The following is a 26956-nucleotide window of genomic DNA, read 5'->3' on the forward strand; positions in this document are numbered from 1 at the left end:
TTTTGTTGTAAATTTTATACTATATTTTATCTAAATTCATTTGAATTCTAAGATCTAAATTTTATGCTCCTAAACAAAGTTTAAAAATAAAAAAAAATTATAAAACAATAAAAAGATGATTTCTACCATTCACACATAAATTTAAAAAATTTAAAATAAACGGTTGTTTTTGTAATTATTTGAAAAGTTAGAAACAACAAATAAAATTATTTTCAAGGTGAATAGTGTAATTTTTTTTGTTTATTTTAAATTTTTATACAAGTGTTGCCAGACAAAAAGATTAGTTATTTTTTTTTATAATTTTAAAAATAAAATAAATTTTAAAAATTATTTTTTACAACTAAATAATGACTTAGTGATCATAACAAATTTTAGAATAACTCATTTTTATTTTTATTTTTTATATTAAACCAGAAAGAATTTCCTATAATTTTCCTAATATTTTGATTAACCGGGATTTTTTTTTTTTTTTTCTCTGCTAAGCATTGATCCATCGGGATTGCGGTGGCGCAGCCGTGGGAAGCGCTCTCCCCCGGGCCCTGACAACCCGCCTTTGAACCGCTGTTGTCCAAGCACGCTTACTTGCGGTTTCAAAACTTCCCTTATTATCTATCCCCTTCCTGTTTTCGTATCCCCCTCACTCACTCTCAAAACAGCTCTCGCCACCTCCCTCTGCAAAAGAATCTCCTGTCCCTTCCTCTACCTTGTACCGACACTCCCCATCCTCCGCTCACTTCTGTCCCCCCCCTCCCTCCATCTCCCTCTCCCTCTTAAATCTCTCCCCTCTGCTTTTGAGCTCACGGAGAGGAAGAAATGGTGATGTTCAAAGTTTCTCGCGTGGAGACCACGCCGATCGATGGCCAGAAACCTGGAACCTCCGGTCTCAGGAAGAAGGTGATAGATTTTTATGCGTGGAATTGTTTTGTTTCTTGTTTAATGTTCGATCTCGTTTTCGTATGGTTCTAATTGTTTCGGTATCTTGCTTTGAAGTGTAGATCGTTCTGCTTATTGATTGTTCAGTTTGTGATTTGATCTCTGAATATGTAGATCGTTTAATTGGTTCTTTTAAATTGGGTTGTAATCTCGAGCTGTATACGATGTGTCCATTTGGTCTGCTGTGATTGCCGCACCTATCTTTTAACTTGTTTCTGCTTTCTGTTTAGGAGCACCTGCAGATCACACTTTTTGGATCTGGGAGTCTTTATGTTAATTGTTAAAAAATATTCCGATATCCATGATAATCAGAGAAGGGCAGTATAATAATAATAATAATAATAATAATAATAATAATAAATCGATGCAGCTGTTTTTAACTGTAAAAAGTTAGTCAATGGTCTTATATGATGTGGGAAAGAAACATATTTTGTGATCATCTCACTGCATTGATTTGTTTATATATTGGTTGAAATTCAACTTCTTACATTGTTTTGTTTATTGACTTTGTTCTCATATGGGAAACTAGGACGTCATTCTCAGGGATGATTAACAACCATAGCATGGAGTCTCTAAGAGAGGCCCCCATGCCATACACCAGGCTGAAAAATATGTAAAGTTAAAATCATTTTATTTAGCCTATATTATGTTAATTGTTAGTGAAAAAATGATGATTGATAATTACCTTAAAGATGTGTTAGATTGAAATGTTCAATTAAATGGTCATTTTGATAACTGCTTTATACTTAACATGAGTTAAATTATAATGATCAAATAGCTGAAACACTCGTATGATCATGAGAAAATTGAATAGAACACAATCAAAATTCCATAGATTTAAACAAAGTCTAGTAACTATTATCAAATCATGATCACCACAACAGAAATCTATTAGAAATTATATATAAAAAAATGCATCCGCAGATTTTATATCAATATTATTTAGGTCCCAATTTCATTGATTTAAGAAGTCTACTAAGAAATCTCCAGTTATATATTACATTAAAGTCTTTGCTACTTTTTCACTTAACTGAATTACAAAGAACACAATTAGAGCTCAACATTTGCTGCAAATATATTTTACATTTTGCTTAAGATATTGTTGAAAATATATATTTCACATTTCACATGTAATACTGTTCAAAATGAAGGGAAGTATTGAGATTGATTTTCTGCTAACTCTGATTTTGTTTTTCTGTTTTCTTTCATCTCCCCATCCAGCCAATTACAATAAATTTGAAACTTCAGTAGCGTGTTTGTGTGATTTTGTGGGAAAGAGCTCCATCCCCACACATTTACGCACCTCTTATGAAAGTTACAACTGCATATATATTTCATTTGGTGATAAAATACAATGATAAGTAAGAAAAAGTTAATGTTTACGGTCACCAGACCGTAACTAATACATGGCCTTAATGCTTTACAAACTTTTACTTTTTACAGTAGCTAGCCTCCTCCTTACTGCCAGTGGCACACCCACACTATCCAGCAACCATACTTTGAGTAATTGAGTACAAAGTAGCCAGCCATTAAGTTTAGTGATTCCCATAAAGATGTTGAAAAGGAAACTCTTAGTACTTCTGAATAAATTGCTAAAAGAAATGAATGTTTACTAAATAAAAAAATCCTAGATAAATACCTTTGTGTTGGATGGAAATAACACTGAAAAATGCCTTGGAGGTCCACTGCATCCTCACTGACAAGAAGCAATTGATCTAAGCCCCGATTCAAATACTTCCAAATATCATCATCTCATGCATTGCTCTGTTGATGAGTCTTCTTAGATTTGACCAAACACAATAAAGGGACAAAACTGTAAAGGACCTAACTTTATCCAAAATCAGTGAGACAAATCCTTGTCAAATATCCAAAATTCAATGGATTACATTATGACAAATAAAAAAAGTCCATCTTAATTAATTTTGCAAAACAATGCTTCTTTTTTTGTAAGCACAATCTCAGATAAGTGAACAACAGCCTATCCTTTGGATGAGGCCAAATTAATTTTTCAGTTTTGAAGATGAAATCATGAATGAATACCTTGAATCAATGAATCTGATTTAGAAACAATGAATGATCACGATCAAGCCAATGGAGAGCCACAACTTGGGAAAGTAGTCTAGAGGATAGCTACTGTCTGAGAAGGAAAAGTTAGATGCACCCTAGAGATTTATGTTTTGACATGGACTTTGGTTTTCTATCCCCATAGTCCCATACTGTCTCTTTTTCTCTCTCTTCTCTCTTAGAGCTCGCTTTTGGGGTTTTCTGAATTGGTTTTGAATGGAAGCACAAGAGACAAAGGGTAGGGAACTGCTTCCTTCTTGGACCTTCAACTTTCATGTTCAGATTTGATTTTTAGAGGGAATGATGTTTACCATAGACACGGGCATAATCAATTTTTTTTTGGATTTTATTCTGCAATTTCAGGGATTTGATCTTGCTTCCTAATTTTGTTTCCTTAGTTTTTAAAGGAAGTCCTCTATAAAGCCTTCATCCTGTAACATTTGGGATAGCTGGCATGATTGAGAATTTAAAAGAAATAACCAATTGAGTTTTCACCTTTTGCCTTTATTTTCCCTTTTCCTTCTTTGTCTATCTCTCTCTCTCATTTTCAGTCTAATTGCCTTTAATTCCATTGCTTTCTGTTATTTTCCTGCCAATTTTCTGTGCTAATGAGTCTTTAATTAATTGGTATTAGAGTTTTGGTTACTCCACCCTCGTTGCAGTCACTCACAACCATCAGCCTCTCACCCATCAACACCACATCCGCTCATCCATCAACACCATTATTGAGCCTTTGTACTGACATCACATGCGACACTCATATACTAACTGTTGATTACCAACATCTCCTCACCATCACAAGCCCACTATTGTTGGAAATCAATCCTTGCTAGAGCAAGCAGCTGCGTTAGCATGTTGTTTTGGCCATCATTGCGTGTCAGCTCTCACCTGCTTCTCTTACTGCGTGCCACATGGTAAAGGAGACTCGTCTTCATTGTAGGCATGTTGAATCTATTGAGGGTGATTGCAACTTCACCTGTATACCCGAGCATTACCCAAAGCACTTTTTTAAAAGAAATTGCATACCCTGGGCACACGGTCCTTTTGACATTATGTATCATCTCGGCTTTAATGCTTTTATACTTGAACTATTTTCTATTTTGAGCATTAGTGCTATATTTGATGTTGATGACTACACCTTATTGAGGTGCAATTGAGCTTTTATTTGTGCATGCAGACGGTTCTCCTTGTGGATCAGCTCCATCATCATCTTTGGTTCCTTTATCCATTTCTTTTGCCTCAAAATTTGTGTTAAGATTATTTTAGAGGATGAGCATGTTGTATCTATACATGGGGGTTATACCATGTGAAGTGGACCGATCACCCACTTCCGAATCCACCTAGTTTATCAAGGATGAGTTGTGTTGCCTTGTTCTAAATATTTTTGAATTCTATATCCATTTTTCCTCACTTTAGGTGAGTCTTTTCCCACCTTGGGGGAAATGATGGGGATCATACCTGATATAATTTCGCGTTTATCATATGTGTAGGCATAATTTAGGACTTAGTTTGTCAGATTTTTATTATGTAATCTTTCTTTCAGGGATTTGGAATTGTCTTCTAAGTGTGTTTCATTGTTTAGTTTTTGGGAAGAAATGACATTTGGGATAGCTTGCATGATTGAGAATTTAAAAAGCCTAATGAGTTTTTATCTTTTCCTGTAATTTCCTCATTTCCTTTTAACTTCTTTATTTTCTGTTTTAGTTTATATACATGTATACTTATATTATTTTTCTTGTTTTTTCTTGATATTTGAATTCTATTCTTGTATACATTTTTATCAGTATTCTGCATGCAAAAATTGAGAGGCCAAGGAAACAACAATTGATCATTTAATGTAAAAATTTCTTGCTTCTGTGGTTGTGGAGCTTGAGCTTGAAAGTCAAGGAAGATTGGCTTGTACTCTATAGTTGAGAGCTAATTCACATTATATAAATCTTGTGGATTTTAAATGACAATTGAAATGGTTCATCTTCACAATTCACTTGCTAGAAGAGATAGAAAAGGAAACAAACAGGATAAAACCAAAAAAGAATTAAAAAAAAAAGGCATTGTTCCATTTTGGTATTTAATGTCAATGACACTTCCAATAATTTGCTATATTTGTGTGCTATCTCTGTTTTGCAGTATGAAACCATAATACTAATAACATTTCACTCAAGCCTTTTCGTGACATGATCTAATGACATAATGTTATTCCTTTTAAAATATGTGGCATATCTTTGTGATTAGTGCATCATTCAGCAAACTGTTCTAATGAATTTTCTGAGCAAGAGTGAGAAAGTAAAGAAAAGACTTTAGTCAGTGTGCTGCAAGTATAATGAAAGAGAAGTTTGAGCAGAAAATGATTCTCCCCTAGATCAGGGCGGAATGAAGAGGAATAGATTCATTCCTTTCAGTTCGGATTGTGGAAAGAAGTTGAGAGAAAAATGGTGAGGGTCACTTTGTTTCTTCCACAAATTGGGGAAAAATGGAGAGAAATGAATAGAAATTACTAAAAGTTTTGAATCTCCAATAATTTAAAGAAGTGGGCCTGTAGCAAGCGTCGTTGTATGTAATGGTATATTCTTGTTTCTTTCCACACGTCTCTCCTGTTGAGCCAAACAAAGGACAGAAATAGGTTTCTTCTATACTTCCCTCCAACCAAATGCAATCTAATTGCATCCATGAAATTAAAGCAAATAAATAAAAAAATAAGCAGACCTTCGAACAAGAGAATGCAAAGTCATAGAAGCAGCAGCCATGAAGCAGCAAGGATGAAGCACCAATCAAGATCTTTGGACATTCTGAGAAGCTGCAACCATAATGTTTGAGTAAAGAATAGCCTTCAATGATTGTTTCAGTCCATTAATTATTGAAATGGCAGTGTTCTCTTCAAAATTGAATTAAAACAAGACCATAGCGCTTTATTTGGAACTGTTGAATTCTCTCCTAATCTGGAATGATGTAGACATAGATATAAGTCTAACAGCCTAATTTTTCTGGAAAAGCAATTTGACTAGGTGAAGTCCTCTAAATTAAGAACTCCGGCCATAATGAGAAGCGAATCCAAGAAAATCCAGAAGCAAACCCATGAATGTTTGAAACAGCAGTAAGATCTACAAAGTTGTTGTGACATTTGAAGAGTGTTGAAGACCCTACTAGTCTGATGAAGACCCTACTAATCTGAAATGATGAAGACATATATGTGAAGACCTACCTGTTCTGAAACCAACATGGTTCTTGCTAAATATTCAAGAAAAGTTCCAACCATTCCACTATTTTTTTTTGTGAAAACCAGAAAATAAGGCACCATCCCCCTGCTCCCCCCCCACCCCCCCAAAAAAAAAGAAAAGAAAAGCATTAAAATATAAACACCATTGAAGAAAGATTGAACGCCGGGCTATGTCTATCTAAATTTTTGTAAGGATATTCACTTCTGTGTTTTTATTTTTCTAGAACAACTTCCTATCTCTCCATCTAATCTTGTGTTGGCTGGACTTTTGTAGGTTAAAGTATTCTTGCAGCCTAATTACCTGCACAATTTTGTTCAGTCAACATTCAATGCTCTTTCCGCAGATAAAATCAGAGGTAGGGGATCTTTTGTTAATGATACAGCTGACTAGTATACGTATTAAGATGGTAGGGTATCAGGTGATGTTTTGATTTCTTACAGTTTTCATCCAAATTACGATTGCAAGGAGATGTTTTGGTTTTTGGGGGCTCATGCATTGAGTTGAGGTTTGGCTTGAAAGCTCAAATAGCACATACAACTTAGGCTCAAATGTTGAGACATACCTTCTGTTTGAAATAGTGCCTCTTCCTAAATTTGTGATTTATTTGCATCTGATTAATGATTTCTGTGTGAATTCATTGCCTGAAGTATCTAAAATTTTAGAGTAATAGAATGTTTGTCAAAGTCAATGTCTTAAAAAAAAACTAGTTATAATAGAAATTAGTTATTAATTCTTAATTTTTAATTCATCTTTTATATTTTTTATTGCCATATTTTTCTAGTTAAAGAAATCATGATATGTACCTGAATCATTTTTGAGAAATGTTCCTTGCTGATTGAGATGACTCTCTGTGCGTGCGGCTGCATGCGTGCACTTGCATGTATAGAAATATATTTTGCATCCACTTATTTCTCTATTATTTTTAGAGAATTAAAATCATCTTCCTTGTCAAAAAGTAGTAAAAAGATTCATCTTTGCTTTTCCTCCCAACTTGATAATGAGTATAACATCTCTTGGTTATTCTTCTAATTTTCATAAAATTTTGTAATGAATTATGCACTATTGGTCCCCATTTTTGAATTCTATATTGGTTACAAAATTTGTTTCCTTTATTATTAATTTCAAAATTCTCCAATTTTCCTGAAATGTAATCAATGAAATTATGTAATAGTGTTCCTCCATTGTAGTTTATATTGATGAAAAAATTCATTATCTTTTTATTTTTTATTTTTAAAGCCATCATCTGCATCGGAAGAATTTTATAGCAGCTTTTTCTATAGAACTGAATCTGCTATTTTCAATACTGAAGAAAATTGCTTTGCTTTGTGCAGAATTAAGTTTTTTTGGTTTGAGAATATAAGCTTACTAAGTTGGATGGTGTACATATGTTATCAGTCTATGTCTGGCCTATGGTCCAGTCATGTCTTGTAGTTCATTTTTGTTACATTTCTTTTAGCCTAATTGTAGGCAGCCACAGCCATGTCCAATTTTTCTGTGAAGCTTTTCACAAATCTCTGGGCAGTTTCACTAAATCCATATTAGTGCAAAATATGGAATTGTTGTTTAATTGTTAAGACTGGAGATTTTAATTAAAATGAGAACCATTGTTTTCTGGCTTGCAACTTATAATTTCTTTTGAGTTTAGTACAGTCCATATACTGTTGATTTTGATTTTTTTTTTTAAATTTATTTTATGAGTTGATTTTTATTTAATGTTGTCTACTTTGGTAAACCTTTCCACCCTTTTGGACTCTGAAGTGCTAAAAAAATATTTTAATTTCTTCCATTGGGAGAAGGAGATTTAAGTTTGTATTTTTGTGTGGAATGCAATTTTTCGTCTTACTTTACTCATTTAAATTTTCTTGAACACAGGAATTCAATTTTCGATTAATCTGAAATTGTATGAATGCAGGCGCAACAATTGTTGTTTCTGGTGACGGCCGCTATTTTTCAAAGGATGCCATTCAGGTAGTTTTGTAATATTGTTTTTAAATAAGCATGTACAGTTTGTTTATTTATTTATTTATTTTTTAATATGATTTATGCTTTTATCTTTATTTTGCTGAACCAACAAATTTGCATATGCATATTTCTAGTTTAATGTCATGTTATTATTAGCACTGTTGTCAGTATTGAACTTGAATAATGGATTCTTACTCGATACTTTTCAATGGACGTATAAATATACTAATGCTCAAGCTAAACAGTCTTTCATGTTATTTTATGGAGATTTCTTGAATAGATTATTTTACTTCAAACAAATTCAATCAGATGTGCACGGATTGTCATTTTTTTAACTTATCTCTGGGGGTTGGGAGTGTCTCAAAATTGAGCTGGGTTTCATTGGGCATTAGGTTAAGCAATTTTGCGCAATTCCATGATAATATTTATGCATGCATTCAATGTCACCAGGCCTTAATCCTGTGGTATGCATGGGAACATTCATGGAACTTTAATTTAATATAATTTGTATATTAGTTGTGTGGGATTTATAGAATAATTTATGTAATAACTGAAAAATCAAAAGTATAAACTAAATCATAATTGAAAAAGCAAAATAAAATAGAATCACTTGTGATTGAATTTCTTTTTATATTGTTTTAACCAAAAATTAAATATTTGTATAGGTCTACTTGCATAGAGAATATAATCAAATATAAATAAATTGACTATCTAAAATAATCATTTTGCAGTAGAATTCTGCCAGCAATATAATATTTCAACTTTTAGATATGAATTCTGCTAACATCGAGTAGAGTTGAGAGGGTTATGTCAATTATTTCTAGAATAAAATTTTAAAAATCCAATTTTTTTGTTGGTAGAACCTTTGAAAACAATGACAAGGACTTGAATTAGTATTAGAACATTTTAGGATGAACAAAATTAATTGATAATAATGAATAGAGGGCTTTAAATGCAGGAAATAGTAACTCAATTAGGTTAAGAATAAATAATATTAATTCTTACTGCTTGTAGTGTACCTCTATACCTACATACACAAGTTTAGCAAGATACATGGAAAGAACATTGAAAAATTAAGAGTATGAGAAAAAACATAAAAACAACCATGTGAAAAGTAGAATATAGTTAATAGAGCAATTTTATTCCATTCCCAACTTAGATTTAATTTAGAACTTTGTTAATAATTAAATAGTCTTCCAAATATTGTTACTTTATTATTTTTATTGAATTATTTGAGAGAGAGAAAGAGAGGAAAATAAATGTAAAAAAAAAAAAAAGAAGAAAAGTCTCCTATTGACATGTGCCCATACTTTATTATTATTTAATTATTTTTGAGAGAGAGAGCATTAAAAGGAAAACAGAAAACAAGGAAAAGAAAAAAAGAAAGAAAGATGAAAAACCTCATGTCGACGTGTGTTCACTCTCTTCTTTAGGTTTAATGTATAGATAGATAGATAGATAGATAATGTTCCATAAGTAAGGAATTACTTGATAATTTTAAACTAATTGGAGTAATAGAGAACTTTAAGAAAATTAGATGTTAAGCACTTAATCTTTTCAATCACATACATTTCCTATTTAGAATTTCATATTTGTGTGTTAGTATTCTGATTCTTAATTTTGGATTATTTGCCTAATGAGTCTTATATCAACGACTAAACCTGATGTTCCACGGGTGGTGTCAGCATTATTAATTCTTTTCTGACATTCTGCACAACCTATGACAGCACCCTTAGTAGGTTGGAGTGTTGTCAAATCTTTTCTCACTACATCGTGCTAGGTTATTCTAGGTCCAGGCTACCCTTCCTATGACCTCTAGCGTCCCTAAATCACTCTTTCTTATGGATTTAATGAATACTAGCCGTGCACACATAGCTCTATGGTTTTTTTTTTCTTTTTAATTTTTTTTTTAAAAATATAAAGAAAATAGTCAAGGGTTGAAGAATATTTTAATTTTTAATTTTATATTTATTATAAGGGTATTTTAAAAATTATAAGGATAGTTACAGGGGTGTTTTAGGATAAATATGTGTAGCTATAGGGGTAGATTTGACATAAGAATAAGGGCGTTTTGAGATATTTATAAGTAGTTACAGGGTTATTTTTGGATAATTATGGGTAGTTATATGGATAAGTTGACATTTTTGAAAGAAGGCACGAAAGGAGGAATCTTCTTTATAGTATTTAGAGACTATGTATTAGTAAATATATATTGAGCAATATTTTTTTAGTTGGTTGGTATATTTAAGCATATTTATTACCTTATAATTCCATTTCCAAATGCATTGCTTTTCAAAAATTTAAATTATGTCTTTTCTAGAAATGTAAACAAGATAACAGTTAAGAATATAAAATCAAAGCATATTTCAAGAAAATAAAAGTTAATTTTGCTTTCCAAATTCAGTGTTTGTTTGAAATTTTCTTGTTACATGTTATATTGAAGAAAATTTTGTCAATCTTTTCTTTTAATTTTTTTTTATTTCTTAAACTATTAATTGGAATTATCATAGTTGGGGCAATTGAGAAAGGAGTTGCCGTCCATGCCATAGTTGAGGCAGCAGTCATACACTTCAGCTTTTATATATATTAATGTATGATATTTGTATGTGCATTCTGTATTTACTCTCATGCGACAATGGTGGTTGATTCATTTGAATGACTTTGGATATGAATGGAAAATTATTGTGATGCCTCTACTGTGCCTGAATCCGAAGCCTAGTTATTGGGGCCTCGTTTTAGCATTAGTGGTAGCTAGGTTTCTGTTTATGTTATTTCTTGTCAAGGGTGAATAACCTGTTTCTAGGATTAGGCATGGTTGAGGCTCCCAGCCTTCCCTATCCTGTTATTTGCCTCTAAATGCAGGTTATTAAATTTATTTTGTTTTTATAAAAACTGTCAGATTATTGTCAAGATGTCTGCTGCAAATGGAGTAAGGGGTGTTTGGATTGGTCAAAATGGATTGCTTTCGACCCCTGCTGTATCAGCTGTCATACGTGAAAGGGTTGGGCAAGATGTAAGCCAATCTGCTTCAATTGGCTGTATCTACTTGTGCTTGCCCCAACAATTACACTTTTCCCTTTTTGAATATTTTAATAATGTCTTCTTGTTACCTCCAAAATCAGGGATCAAAGGCCTCTGGGGCATTTATACTCACTGCAAGTCATAATCCAGGTGGTCCACATGAGGTAGGTGCAATCTGGCTTTGTCTCCTAGTTTTTTTTTTTTTTTTAATTTTTTTTTCAGGAAAATAGTTCTGTTTGTAATTAGAACTGTTACTGTTTCACCGTTTTGACATAGAGTAACTTTACTTCCTCATAGTTCTTTGACCATGAGGCATTCTCCTTACTGTAGAAAAGCTGGACTCGATTGCTGCATCCTCCTGCAGTCCACATGTCCTGTTTGCTAATGTTCTAAATTTAAAAAGTAGGAATGCAAAAACTGCAGGGTCAGAAGTGTTGTAATAATAAGAAATCAGGGATCCATTCTCTGCTGTTGATTGAGAACTAGTCATCTGTACTGTCTGCTTCATATGCATGAAATTCACTCTGTAAAATGCGCCCACTCTTCTGTTCGAAATTGCACATAGTAGGATGAGAGAAATTCGCTAGAATGCATCTCTTACGGAACTTTATACCTTCAGTGTCCATGAAGTCATGAACTAACCAAATAAAAGAATGGGCAAATTATTAATGCACTTTCATGGTTCTATGCATGGATAATGTCAGTGCTGGCAATCACTGGAAAATGGAAACATTTGTTTTCTTAACATGCTTTATGATCTTTGCATGTCTATAGTTCCAATTAATCATAGTACATATTGGTGGCTGATGAAGATAGACTACATTAGCTTTTTATCAAACATGTCTTGAAAAATCCAGCAGTTGCCCCTTGGCATCAGATTAAATATGTCAATTAAAAATTATCAATCCAGACACTAGTGATAATTTTCTCCAAGCTCTAAATATCAATTACAAGCCTACCTGTTTCTTGTAGTTTTTCCCCTGTCAAATAGCAATCATAATAGAAATTCATGTGGTTGAATTTAAAGTGCTTATGCCCTAAATAAGGGTTGTTTACTCCTGTTGGCATTTATGAGTTACTGCTTCTTTTGTATAAAAATACATACAGATACATACAAGGATACAACAGACTATCCTATGAAGCATGGACACGACACAAATGTCTGACAAACACATTGACATGTCAAATAACAATTCAAGACAGGACCCAGCAATGCCATGGAGATAAAAACCATATATGAATTTTTACATGTTTAATTCTGGTCTTTGAAAAAAGTAGTATTAAGGCATCATTAACCTGCAATTTATGTTGACAAATATGGCCTCTTTGATTTTCAGACTCTTCATTGATACATGCAAGTTACAATATTATTTAGACAATATATCTTATTTTTTTGTCAAGTATAAGAAAAGAAAAGGGCAGCCTGGCGCATAAAGCTCCCACGTTTGCAGGGTCTGGGGAAGGGGCGGACCAGTACACAGCCTTACCTTACATTTGCGCAAGGGGATGTTTCCACGCCTTGAAACCGTGACCTCCAAGTCACATGGCGACAGCTTTGCTGTTGCGCCTAGGCTCCCCTTCTTATTAAATATAAGAAATCTCTCAAAATTTGATAATATTACAACAAGGCTCCAAAATTTTTTTAATTTTTTCCTTGTACTAATACCCATCATGTTATGCAAGTCTTGGACACTTCAAATTTGTTGTGTTCCATGCTTCTCCAGATATAAAAACAAGACTAACAAGCTTGAGAAGTGCTTGATGTGTGTCAGGGCTGTGTTGGAGTGTCGGTGCCCAGTATGTGTTGGACACCGACACTTCCCCTTGTTGAAGTGTCGGTGCTTTAGAGGTGCTATCACCATATGGATATTGATAATTTCAAAATGTTCACTTTTTTTTGTTTACTTATTTTTTTTGAAATAGATAAATGTAATTGTACGATGAAAAAGAAGCCAACTCTTTGTTCAAAAGAGAAAAAAAAAGGTAGCCAACTTTTTAAAAGCCGAAGACAAGAAGCTAAGCTCTTAAAAGGCTTTCACTCGTTTTTATCACTTCCATCACTCTTTCCCATTTATGGTTGTGTTGCTATAACAGTTACATTCCTGGGAATTGTAAATGGTTAGCATAAACTAGGTCTATATGTTGGCAGAAATCAAGATTTGTAGTGAGGAGATAGTGGATGCCGTAAAGACCGTGAATTTTGGAATGCCAATAAAATATTTACACCACCTGTGTTCATGGGATTACATACTAGTGAAAATGTATAGCTTTAACAGACCATTGTTCAAAAATAAACTTTTTTCCACAGGATATATCTCTTAATCTATGCAGTTCATTGAGCAAATAAATTGGATGGTAAGAAAAATTTAATGTCCTTTTATTAGTAGGAAATAAAATTTGAAAATGTTATTTGAAATGCAAAAAGTTTGTGCTGCTGTTTTGATTTAGAGTACCTAGATGCAAAACTCCGTTGACACAATGACAGTCATAATATTTTTTCTTTGTTATTTATTGCAGGATTTTGGAATTAAATATAACATGGAAAATGGTGGACCTGCACCGGAGGGTATTACTGATAAGATCTATGAGAACACAAAAACAATAAAGGAGTACTTAATTGCAGAGGATTTACCCAATGTATTACATGCATTATTAGCAGTTCATTATTTTCATCCCATGGCAACTGCTTATATTTTTCTTTTTTTGTGCTGTATAAATAATGCAGGTGGATATCTCTGAAATAGGCACTTCCAGCTTTGCTGGGCCTGAGGGACAATTTGATGTTGAGGTCTTTGATTCAGCAAGTGATTATGTAAAACTAATGAAGTAAGCTTATGGGATAAAAAATTCCTACCTGTTTTTTATGAACAGAATTTGTTAAATGCTCATCAATTTCACTAATTTCAATTCAATTCAGTTAAAGCAGTGAAGGGAAGTTTTTAATTTTTGGAAACCATAGTAGTTACTAAGGGCCTGTTTAGTTGTGGAAAACATTTTCAATTTTTCATTTTCTGTTTTTTAAATAATTTTAAAATTTTATTTTTTTTAGTGTCCAAGATTCATATTAAAAAGATGGAAAATAAAGAGTTTGTTTTATCATGCAAACATTTTTTTTTTATTATTTCTAGATGTTAAACTAAGTACAGAACTTTTTCCATTTCCCAAAAAATTATGTAAGGTAATATTTGGGAACATGGGTTTTGGGGCTTGGATATGGATTTGTGTAGTTTTAAAAAAACTCAATGCAATTTTATAGTATATTTTGTCATAATCCTCACAAAATCAAAGTCCAAGATTTGAATTCCATGCTCCCAAATGCAGAGAAATCTAGAAAAAAAATAAAAATACGTTTTCCAAATTTTCTACATAAATTTAGAAAATTGGAAAACAAGGCGGCATTTTTGTAATTATTTGAAAAATAAAAAAAAATTATTTCCAAGAGTAAAATGTGTCAAAACCTTTTTTTGTTGGTCATTTGTTTTATACAAAAATTAGCTAACTTTTTTTATACTTGTTTAAAAAATTAAATTGGAAAATAAGAATTGTTTCCCACAACTAAGTGGGCCTTAATTATTCTTATTTTTCCTTTTGAACTGCTTTATTTTCTTGCCATTGTGTTATCAATTCATGAATTTTCTTGTTTGCAGCTTATGCTTCCATATTAGGGTAATAGGTAACGTAATTTACCCTAAAAAAAAATCACTGAAGTTCTTTAAATGAAAAAGTCGGATCATTAATTCCACCTGGGTCCTGTTGGGCATCATAGGCTTAAATCTCTTGGTTTCAATCAGCCATAAGATTCGGTGGGACAGTGGCCAGGTCTCTATTCCACTGGGTCTTGTACTCGTTGTAATCAGCCCTTTCCACAGCTATGTTCTCCCCTTTGGTTGCTTCATAAATGTCTTCAGCACATAGAGTGACAGTGCTTCACAACCCATATAAAAGGACTGGGACTGAGGTGAAATTCATGAATGACTCTGCTTGAAATATAAAGTGGTGAAGATGTCAAGAATCTGGAAATGCACTCATTTTGTGTTGTGTGTGTGCCTGTTTTTTCCCGTCAAATATTTCAACTTTTTCATCCACAAAGCAGTGAAGAGGCAAAGTTTTTTCATGTTTCATTGCTTGAGATCTCTTGTCCCTTTCCAAAAGTATTTGTCCGCATTCACACATTTGGACTATAACTTGTGATTAATTCATCACAGATGATTATTTAACTTCTGCAAATGGAAGTATGGAACTATTGGAATCCTAATGAGGTACTGATATATCAGAGTCATCATGTGTAAGATCACTCCATACAGTGAATCCTTGGATAAAAATTTTCCATTTGTTGTAAAGTTCCTGGTGTGAGAGGACTGGTTGAGATATTCATTCACTGATCTTGCGGTAAAAGTGGCTACATCTTCAATTTAGTGGAATCCAGATTGAGAAAGTAGAAGAGCCTAGTGTCCTAAGTCGTGTCCAGTGGAAAAGCAAGCTCTCTTATTTAATTGTTATACATTTTTTTTTTTGGATGGTATATCAGCCATTCTAGATTTTCACTTGTAATATTTTCCATCCTTGTGATTTGTAGAATGAGCTTAAATAAATTATATACAATCTGATTCTTATTGTTTCTCTCTATGAACCAGGTCAATTTTTGATTTTCAATTGATCCAGAAGCTGCTTTCATCTCCAAATTTCACATTCTGGTAGGTAGATGAGCCGGCATCATTTGTAAATTTTAATATTTCTGACATTTTCTTTTTGTTATCTATTGAATGCCATGATTTCTGTTCATTGTTTGAAGCTATGATGCACTTAATGGAGTTGCTGGAGCCTATGCAAAACGGATATTTGTGGAAGAGCTTGGTGCACAAGAAAGCTCATTATTGAACTGTATACCAAAGGTATCCTAAGTTCATGGATGACATCTTTGTCTGTGAACTATTTGATTATTTATTTAGCTATGCATGTGTATGTATATATATATATATATATATATATATATATATAATTGTGTATATGCATGCATGCATGTATTGTTTTGTTTGTTTGTTCTTTTTGCCCTTGTCTTATGCTTGACTGCATAAAAACAGGAGGACTTTGGTGGAGGGCATCCAGATCCCAATCTGACCTATGCAAAGGAGTTGGTTGCACGTATGGGATTGGGTACATCAAACACTCAAGATGAACCACCAGAATTCGGTGCTGCAGCTGATGGCGATGCTGATCGCAACATGATTCTTGGTAAAAGGTAGCATTGCACTTTTTATGTGAACAAAGTATTTTTTCTCTTGCTTTATACTAACCCGTCTAACATCTCTTGCTTTGTTAGATTTTTTGTTACTCCATCAGACTCTGTTGCCATCATTGCTGCAAATGCAGTTGAAGCTATACCCTATTTCTCTGCTGGTCTAAAGGGAGTTGCCAGGTTCTCTGCTTTCTGTTTTGCTTCCTTAGGAGTGTGCTTGTTTGTGGTATGTTTTCTTGTTGGATCAGGGAAATTTAAGATATTGTGAATACAGCAGGCCATATATTGACTTAAGTCATGATTGGAAAACAAATTATTATGCATTGTATTAATCAAATAACTCATGAGCATGGGATTGCGTTTCAGTGGCTCATCTCCTTACCTTCCAGCCCTTCCCACACAGGTTGCTAGGATTGGATTCCGTTTGTGGCCATTTGTTTTTTCATTTGTTTGGGTGGCCCGAGGGGTTGCATATTTATATACCAGAAAGAAGAATACAGATGATTTATTTTTCATTAAAGACAAGTATCTTTCATATGTGTGTGTGTGGCTATTATTGTTTGGTTGTGTCCAAATTAAGCTGGGGCACTTTTGCATGCTATTCTTGTGCTTCCTACTGCTGCCCATGTGACAGCCTGAGCCTTGCACCATACGGTAGCAAGTGGGGCTGTTAAAAAATATTTGAAAATCTCAAAATCCAATCTAAACTGAGCCAAAATTTTGGTTAACAAATTTGTTCAGTTCGGTTTTGAGTCATTTCTTTTACAGTTTTCACTTTTCAGTTCAGTTTCAGCTTTTATTGTTCATGAACCAATGATTACCCAAACCGAACTGATATATGCATTTATTTACTAGTCTCATTTTCCATGCTTACCGTGTGGTGTTTTTAAAAAATTTGCATTCCTTGTAATTGGTGTTATTTATCATGTGTTTATTTCTTCATGTGCTATTGAGCTACAAGTGCTGAGGAGTGTTAAAGCTGATATACGTTGTTTGCCCACAACCTAACGGCTTAAGCTTTTTAGTATGTACAAATATTTTTGATTGTTTTGTATAAGTAAAGTGTGATTGCACACACTAAATCAAAACCCAAGCAAAATATCTATTATTATTATTTTTATTTTTATTTTTTAATTTTTAAGTTTGATGTTGTGAGAATTGGTTTGGATCGGTTTCACTTCACAAAACACACTGAACTGAATTTTTATTCGGCCATTTTTAGAACCTTGGTTTGGCCATTCGGGTATCTAAACCATTAACACCCCCAATAGCAAGCATGCCGACGACATGATCAAGCTCTCCAGCCCAATGTGGATTAATTTGGACAGAAACTAAACAATAATAGCTACATTGAGGCAATTAAACGTTCAATAGCTACATTGATCCGACATGCATAATTCAGTGGCCTGTACGCACGAAACCCTAAATATGGTATGCACACAAGTTGCAAAATCTGTCAACCAATTAGTGTGCCACTGAGATTACAGTATCTATCTTCAATCTTGTATGGTTGTACAATGTGAAGATACTGACCATTTGTTCCCCATTGAATTTGGCATTTGAAATCTGTGTGCGCTCGCACACGCGTGCATGTGATTCATGTTTGTGTTACAAACAAAGTGCACTCAAATCTCTTTTTTGTGGTTTGTAAGTGTCACCACATGCCTTTCTACAATCATGCCTTGTGTATGCATGAATTTTTAAATTGTTGTCGCATTTAAATGTTGAGGGCATGCTTTTAGCATCAAAATTGTAAATCTGTTTCCTCAGAATCTATTTTCAGTTTTAACCATAATTGTCAAAAGGAATTTCTTTTGTGGGGAAAATAATTCATGAGAAAATGGTGATGGGGAAAATCGTATTTTATTGTGTTGGAGAAAGGAAATAATTAGTGGTTATAGGAAGATATTCAGATTTTTGTTCAAAAAAATTGGAGCATCCATGGGTGAAATCTCGGAAATCATCCAGTTATTTCATCCTCTTGAGATCTTTGGTGGATAATAAGAAGGAAGATTTCTCTCTCTTAACTCCTTTAAACTGGAAAATCTCAGAACATTTGGCTGCAGTATAGAAATCTGGGGTCAGGGTGGTGGTTGTTTTATCAGGCAATTCATTATGCACGTTGGAAAGTCACTGCCAGCAATGTTTCGTGGCATAGGCTGTAGACAAGGGAATGTTATTGGTTTTTGGTTCTTACAATGAAGGTCTTCAAATGCGGAAAAGATTGAACAATGAAGAGTTTTATGAAGGGAGAAGGATGATGGTCAGTTTATGGTGAAGCAAATTCCTAATGTGGAAATTTTCATCAATCATCAGAAACAAAGGAGGTATTTTGGCCATCCATTACCAGTGTCAATTAGGGGGAATAGTTGTAATTGAGGAAAAGGAAATCACTGGAAAAGTGGGCGAGAGTGGGCTAGGTTGTCGCCTCGAAGCAATGCGCCATGTAGAGTGCGGGTATGGTGTCAAATATGTGAGGGTTCCCGCATCATTCTAGATGTGGGCGGTTAAAGAAGTTAGTTTAGGAGAACAGGATTAGATTAGCAACTTGGAATATGGGGTAGAAGCCCGGAGATAGTGGACACAATGATTAATAGAAAATTTAGTGTAATCTGCCTCCAAGAAACTTAAGTTGGCAGAGGAGAAAGCTAGAGAAGTTGCAGAATCAGGATTTAAACTTTGGTACACTGGAAAAGAAAAACATAAGAACAGGATAAGAATCATCATAGTCAAAGACTTAAAAGATAGTGTTGTAGATGTCAAAAAAATGGGGAATAGAATCGTCAAAATCAAGATGGTTTTAGGCCAGGAGATAATAAACATCATTAGTGCTTATGCTTCTCAAATAGGCCTAATAGAAAAGCTTAAGAGACAATTTTGGGAAGATATGGATGGCTATTTCACAAAGGATATTTAGGATTGAAAAAATTTTCATAGGAGCTGATCTAAATGGACACATTGGAAATGATAACAAAGGTTATGAGAGTATACATGGAGGAGATGGATATGAAGATAAAAATGATTCCGGAGATATGATCTTAGACTTAATTATGTCACATGATTTTATTAGAATGAATACTTGCTTTAAGAAGAGAGAAGAACACTTAATAACTTTCAAGAGTGGACAAAATAAATGTTAAATAGATTTTTTCTTAATTAGAGGGGTAGATCGTTTATTATGTAAGGATTGTAAAGTTATTCCAGGTGAAAGATTAACGTCACAACAATAGAGTTTTATTGTTGGATATATGTATTAAAAAATGGAAGAGAAAGGATAATATAAGTGCAAGAGAATTAGGTGGTGGAACCTAAAGGGATAAAATATAATAAAATTTAAAGATAAAGTGATCGAAGATGGTGATTAGACAATAGAGGATGGTGTAGATGCAAACACTCTTTGGAGTAGGATAACTCGCTCTATCAAAAAGTAACAAAAGATATTCTAGGTGAATCAAAAGGAAGATTCTCAGTTATCAAAGAAAGTTGGTGGTGGGATTAAGATGTCTGAAATGCTGTAAAGAAAAAAAGAATTTAGTATAAAACATGACAAAAATGTAGAAATATGGAAAACTTTGAGAAGTATAAGGAGGTGAGAAAATAGAAAAGGTGCAAAAAATACTGTTAGTGAAACTAAACATAGATCGTTTAACAATTTATGTGCTAGATTAGATACAAAAGAAGAGGAAAGAGACGTATTTAAACTTATTAGAGCTAGAGAAAGAAAGAGCAAGGACTTAAGTAATATAAAATGTATAAAAGTGAGGATGATATTATCTTGATTAAGGATGAAAACATAAAAGAAAGATAGTGAAGTTACTTTAGTAAGATATTTATTGAAAACCAAGTAAAAGGCTTAAACTTAGGATTGACAAATGAGGACAATATTAAATATATGAGATTTATTCACAAAGTTAAAATGAAAAGACTAAAAATATGAGATTATTCACAAAATTAGTCTTTAAGAAGTTCAATTTGCATTAAAAAAATGTAGATGGAAAGGTTGTAGGACCGGATAACATCCTAATTGAAGTTTGAAGATGCCTAGGTGATAATGGAGTTATGGTTAACTAATTTATTTAATACAATTATAAAAAAATTAAGAAAATATCAAATGAATGGAAGAAAACACTTTAATACCTAGATACAAAAATAAAGGAGATATTTAAAATTGAAATGATTATCGTGGAATTAAATTTATGAATTATACAATGAAACTGTGAGAAAGGGTAATTGAACAAAGATTAAGGTTAGAAATGAGGGTCTTAGAAAATCAATCTATTATGCCTAGGATATTTACTGCAGAAACTATATATCTTTTAAGAAGACTAATGTAAAAGTTTTTAGGGAAAGAACAGGGACTACTTGCATATGGTTTTTATTGACTTAGAAAAAGTTTTTATTAACTTAGAGAAAGTGTGTCGTAGGGTACCTAAGGAAGTTCTATGGTGGATTTTAGAAAAAGATGGCATATGTAGCAAGTATTATTGATGTCCTTAAGGATATGTAGGATGAAGTAATGACTAGCATTAGGACTATAGGTGGGAGGGACTAGGGAATTTCCATAGTGTATGCTATTTGCATATGATATTGTCTTGATTGGTTAAACTAGGTGTGGAGTACAATCTATGTTAAAATTATGGAAAGATGCTTTAGAATCTAGAGAATTTTGGGATAAACAAAAATAAGATAGAATATATGAAATGCAATTTCAAACATAGTAGAAGGAATATTGGACAAAAAGTTAAACTTGGTGGTCATGAAATCAATAACACTAGTAGATTTTGATACCTTGGATCTATTCAACAAGTTGAAGGAGAAATTGAAGAAGATGTAATGCATAGAGTTAAAGCAAGTTGGGTAAAATGGAAAAATGCTTTGAGCTTGTTATTTGATCGTAAAGAATAGTTTAAATTAAAAGGAAGTTCTATTAGACGACTAGAAGACCAGTTGTGCTATATGGAGTAGAATGTTGCGTGACTAGGAAGGAACATATCCAAAAAGTAAAAGTTGCTAAGATGAGAATACTTAGGTGGATGAGGGGCATAATATTAAAAGATAATTTAAGGAATAAACATATTCACGGTAAGTTAGGTGTAGCTCATTTAGAAGATAAGATAAGTTAGGGACGACTTAGATGGTTTGGACATCTACAACATATGCCACAAATAGTGCGCCAATGAGGAGTGAGCTAGTTATTGCGAGGGATTGGGGTAGGAATAGATCTAAAATAAATGAGCTAGTTACTGTAAGGAGTAGTAGAAGGGCTAGGAGTAGATCTAAAAGTAACTTGGAATGAGATAGTAAGAATTTAATTGCTCTGAATTTTTAGGAGGAAATTGCCCATGATCGTGTAAATTGGTGGAAAGGATTCATGTTGACTCCACCTAGTGGGTCTTAAGACTTACTTTGTTGTTATTGTTTTATTACATTTCAAAATTCACTTTACAATTTTCTTTTCTAGATCTCGAATTTTTAAGTTCTTCAGACCTTTGTAAACATCCTGTAATTTCACAAATTCTTTGGTCATGTTGTTTGCTTTACGTTCAAGTTCTGCAATGAGAAGATCTTTATTATTATCACTTGAAGTTTGAAATCTTAATGCATTCAACTCCATTTCCAACTTTTCATTCTTGTTTACTAACTGTTTGATTTTTAAATCATTTTCCCTTTCAACAAGAAATTTTGACTCACATTCTTTCAAAGATGCGTCATACTTGTTTTTTCAATGCAGTAATATCTTTTGTTAGCTTTAACAAGTGACTTATGAATTCTAACATATTCAACTTGCAATTCTTCATAAGTAGGCATGCTTTCACTACCAGAATTATCACATGATTCAATATCAGATGCATCATTAGAATTATCACATGAATCATTACTAGGATTATTTGATAAAGTAGAAGGCGACGAATTTACCTCATCGTCGGTTAGAGCTATAAAGCACCATTTTTCTCCTTCAAGATCCTTTGAGCTTGAGTCACAAGGAGTGATCACATTTTCTTGCTTAGTTGCTCTTTATTTCTTTTCAAGTTCTTCCCATATCTCTTTAGCACTATTACATGCCATAACTTCATAGAGAATGTTAGAATCCAAAGCATGCAGCAAGGTATTCATGGCATCAAAATTATTTGCATTAAGGTCCTATCATTATCATTTAGCTCAATTTCAGACTTGGGAACATTAATACAATCAATAACTTTCACTGGTAATAATTTTCCAGAACCTCCAATTCAAGGCTTTAACAAATATAGTCATTATAAATTTCCATTCGGCAAAATTTTCACCGCAAAACACTGGAGGATTTGTAGATAACCTTCCCTCATAAGATGGGGATGCACCAACACCAGCCATTATGATCTTTTTACAAACTAACGAATAAGTCTAGGTAACAAGGCTCTGATACCAATTGTTGACTTTGGTGCAATCCCAAGAAGAGGGGGGGGGTGAATTGGAGATTAAAAAATTTTCTCTTAGGTTCAACTAATCCAGCAGCAGTATTACACAACCTAGGGGCAGTTTAAGTATGTATGAAATTGCAGATATGATATATTAAACAATTTTCAGTACATGCACCACAATTTCAGTATTTCTCAACCAGATGCAATGCCATGTTAAATCAAGCATAAAGGTGAATATAATGCAGGAAATGTAAAAGTGATACCAAATATGATATCAGGGTTCGGCCAATACTGCTTACATCCCCCCCTTGGCTCACAAGTACAAAGATTCCACTAAGGCTCACTTTATGGGTGGAGCGGCACTGTATACAACACCTTACCAGGATGGTGTACCTAGCTTTTCTAATCGGGTCTAAGCCAATTCGGGGCTTTTCCCAGAGCAAGTCTCCCTCTTCTGAACCCACGTCGGGAATACAACAGATAATCAAATAAATTTTTGCGTACAGACAAAGTGCTTCTAAACAAGTAGATATGTATCACTATATAGTCCAGATAAATATGCACTCACAGATGATAGAATTTATGCTCAGTGCAAATGAAGTGTGCTAACACTCAAGATATTGTCTATATTCAATCAAGCACAAGAGTGAATTAACAAGTTAATCTTTGAAACATTGTATAGATGTAAATCTCAATAACAATTAAGGATTTCAAAGACTTTTACCAAGAGTAATCAAAATATCTTAGAAATGATTTTCTCAAAATATTTGCTTAAGAGATATTTGAAAAATCAGTAAACTTGTGAAAAAGATTTTACACAATAAAAAACACACAAGCTTGATGAGTCTTACAACAATGATGCAAAGACTCACTAGTTAGAAAGGTTTTCCCACACAAAGATTTATTAGTTAAAATCGGGGGAAACACCTTATGCTCAACTCTCAATTTGAAAATTAAATATACAATACAATGGGAGTTTCCTAACAAATGAAAATAATGTATAACCACTTAAAGAACTCTCACAAGGATTTATTTAGCAAATGAATGGTAGTATGTGAGGGTGTAGATTTTGTATTTGGAAAAAGCTCTCTCCAAAATACAGAGAGTATTTTTGTTAATCAAAGTGCTAATTAGTTGCTAATTTGAGCAAATAAACTCATATATATAGGCAGGGCGATATATAGTCAATAATTAAATTTGTTTTAAAATAGTTTAAGAAAATTAACTCTGGTAAAATTTTGGCCAACCCGAGAATTTCGGTTGATCGAGCCATAGGTTCGGTCGCCTGAACAGACACATGAGAAAAAATGATTTTTGAAATTTGGGTGCCTGATCAAGGGTTCGATTTGCTGACCAAGGCGATTTTTCAATCTGTTCGGGGTTCAGTCGCCTGGTCTTAAGTTCGGTCTACCGAACTTGCACATTTGGTCGCTCAGGGGTATTTTGAACGTGAAGTTTGGGCGCTCGAGTTGTTGGAAAAAGTTAGGGTTTGAGTTCGGTCGACCGTGGACACTCGAGCAATTTGAGTTCGGTCGCCTGAAGTCATGTCAACTTTTTGATCAGTCAACAGTTCGGCCTATCAAGGCAATTTGACTTGCCTGGTTTGGTCGCTCGGAGCCCTTATGATTTTAAGTTTAAGTTCCATTTTTTAATTTAAATTTACCCCTGATGACATGTGAGTGTAGTGGGGTCCTGTGCACTAAGTGTGTAGGAACCTAAGGTCAATCTAGGGCAGCCTGAGCATACACTCCTATCATGCATGATGCAGTTATTACAGACCATATTACGTTACAGTCCGAAATGAAGAATATAAAAATTACAAATACAAATTAAGCACAATATTCTTCATTCTCTCTTGGAGTCACCATACGCCATCATGATATAACGTTCTTTCAATTCCATGCGTAGAGTGTACCTGCAGGCAAGCTTAGGACAAACATCAGCACCAATGTATTTGTCATTATCAAAACGGGATATGACCAATTAGGTCAACAAATACCAATGATTTGCTTAGGTTGGAAGACATTCTAAAGCTTTATCTCTAGATTTTTGTGTTCTTTGTTTCCAAAGCAGTGAAACAAATGTGCATCTATTTTTGCATTGTCCTTTTTCATGGGGCATTTATAGGAAGCTTCTCGTGTGTTTCAAGAGAATTTTGTGTGCTTCTATTCTTTGCAGAGTTCTCCTTTAGAGTTTAATGGCTTGTGAGGTTTGAAAGGACGAAATTTTTATTTTTTATTTTTTTTTGGGGGTGGGGGGTGGTTGAAGGGTGTGTTACTTCTGTTGTCGGTTGGTGTATTTTGGTTGAAACCTAATATTCGTGTAGATTACACTTATATGGATATGTTTCAAACAGGTTAGTTTTCTTCTTAGGGCAACAATGAAATACATTAGATTCTTCTTTTCAAAACCCTTCGAAGATCTACCTCTTGCAACATGAAAATGTTCGATATAAATTGACATTGTAAATTTTGATTCCTAAACTTTAAAATCTACATTGATCGGAAAAAGTAAACAAAAAATGAAAATTCTACTCTTTATTTATTTATTAAAAAAATGAAAAGAAAACACAGATGGAGTGGTAGAAAGTAAACTTGGAATTTGAATTTTATGTGACTTGCCTTTTTTTTTTTTTTTAATAAATATAAATACAAAAGTGGGCTATTTTATTTTTCTTATGAAGGGATGTTGACCTATAAACCTGTGACGTTGCAAATAGTTATTTTCGTCTACTACATATAAATGTTTTATCTTGTGAATATTATGTTTTATATTTAAGAGTATACCAAAATATCATTAAATAATTAATGATTCATATTTGCAGTCTATCTCATATTGGAGGGCAAATATTTCCTTTCTTTGTGGAGCATGCCATGGTTTTTTTATTGCTGTATTTTTAAAAAGATTAACTTTTTCCCTTCTGACCTTGCTGTTTACAGGAGCATGCCTACATCAGCTGCCCTTGATGTTGTAGCCAAGAATCTGAACTTGAAGTTTTTTGAGGTATTGTTATTTTTGTCCAGAAGAATGAACTTCAGTTTCTGTGATGAATTAGGCCGTCTGGCTGGTATGGGATGCATAATTTTATTTACTGCCATTTCCAGGTGCCTACTGGCTGGAAATTTTTTGGTAACTTAATGGATGCTGGATTATGTTCAGTTTGTGGTGAAGAAAGTTTTGGAACTGGTAGGATTTTATGCTTGAATTAAACATATCAGTTAACATGCATAATTTATAAGTGGTAATATCTGAAACTCATATAGGGAACTTGTGTGATTGACACAGGCTCGGACCATATTCGTGAGAAAGATGGAATATGGGCTGTTTTGGCTTGGCTATCTATTCTTGCTCATAAAAACAAGTCAAACCTTGGTGGGGAAAAACTTGTGACTGTGGAAGACATAGTTCGCCAGCATTGGGCTGCTTATGGTCGCCATTATTATACACGATATGACTATGAGGTATTCATTCATTTACATTTCTTGACAAGATTTTTAGCATCTTGAATCATCTTCTAACAGGCACAAACTGTTTCTTAAAGAATGTTGATTCAGGTGCTGCCAAGGAACTAATGGCACACTTGGTCAAACTGCAGTCAACCCTATCTGAAGTTAATGAGTATGGCTTTCAATACAACTTTTTGAAACTTCTTTTCATTAAGGAAGAGTACACTGTCATGTTCTGTGTTCCCCTCCTGCTTAATTTCTTCTGGGCAATATGGGTTTTAGAGTGGGCATACATGATTTCTATGTTTTTGTATTTGTTATTTCTTGCATGCATTAATGACTCCAACATTAAAGTAACCACTAGCAGTCCTGAATTTTTTGTCTGGAGTTGTCTTCTTTCCAATATTATGAGTTGGTCTCTGAAGTATCAGAACTTGTAAATTGATGCTAGATTTTCGCTTCGAAGCTTCCATGCTATGCTGACTCTGCTAAGTTGTTGGGGCTTGTTGGAATGCTGTATTCTAAGCTAGCTGACCTTCTATGTTCTTTGGCTTTGTTCACAATCCTAGCTGCATTGCTGATCTATGCTCTTATTCAACAGTAGCCTGGCATGTGCCATTATTCATATATTTTTAGCAAAATAGAGGGCCATAGAATTCAGTTTGCTTGTCCTGTTGGTCC

At 33.6% G+C, this 26956-nt stretch overlaps 1 protein-coding gene across 1 annotated transcript in view; it reads left to right on the plus strand.

The window, feature by feature from the left end:
* Positions 1 to 430: 430 nt before the first annotated feature.
* Positions 431 to 26956, plus strand: part of LOC131152862 (phosphoglucomutase, cytoplasmic) — a 28002-nt gene continuing 1476 nt past the window's right edge. Inside the window, exons 1-15 of the mRNA XM_058104799.1 lie at positions 431 to 894; positions 6486 to 6567; positions 8125 to 8180; positions 11074 to 11187; positions 11297 to 11359; positions 13713 to 13832; positions 13921 to 14021; positions 15830 to 15889; positions 15988 to 16087; positions 16277 to 16434; positions 16516 to 16611; positions 25769 to 25832; positions 25934 to 26015; positions 26115 to 26290; positions 26371 to 26447. Coding sequence (XP_057960782.1) covers positions 814 to 894; positions 6486 to 6567; positions 8125 to 8180; positions 11074 to 11187; positions 11297 to 11359; positions 13713 to 13832; positions 13921 to 14021; positions 15830 to 15889; positions 15988 to 16087; positions 16277 to 16434; positions 16516 to 16611; positions 25769 to 25832; positions 25934 to 26015; positions 26115 to 26290; positions 26371 to 26447 — 1430 coding nt within the window. The 5' untranslated portion in view covers positions 431 to 813. The remainder of the gene's footprint in view (positions 895 to 6485; positions 6568 to 8124; positions 8181 to 11073; positions 11188 to 11296; positions 11360 to 13712; positions 13833 to 13920; positions 14022 to 15829; positions 15890 to 15987; positions 16088 to 16276; positions 16435 to 16515; positions 16612 to 25768; positions 25833 to 25933; positions 26016 to 26114; positions 26291 to 26370; positions 26448 to 26956) is intronic.

The sequence above is a fragment of the Malania oleifera genome, chromosome 4 (assembly GCF_029873635.1).
Source record: "Malania oleifera isolate guangnan ecotype guangnan chromosome 4, ASM2987363v1, whole genome shotgun sequence".
Taxonomy (NCBI): domain Eukaryota; kingdom Viridiplantae; phylum Streptophyta; class Magnoliopsida; order Santalales; family Ximeniaceae; genus Malania; species Malania oleifera.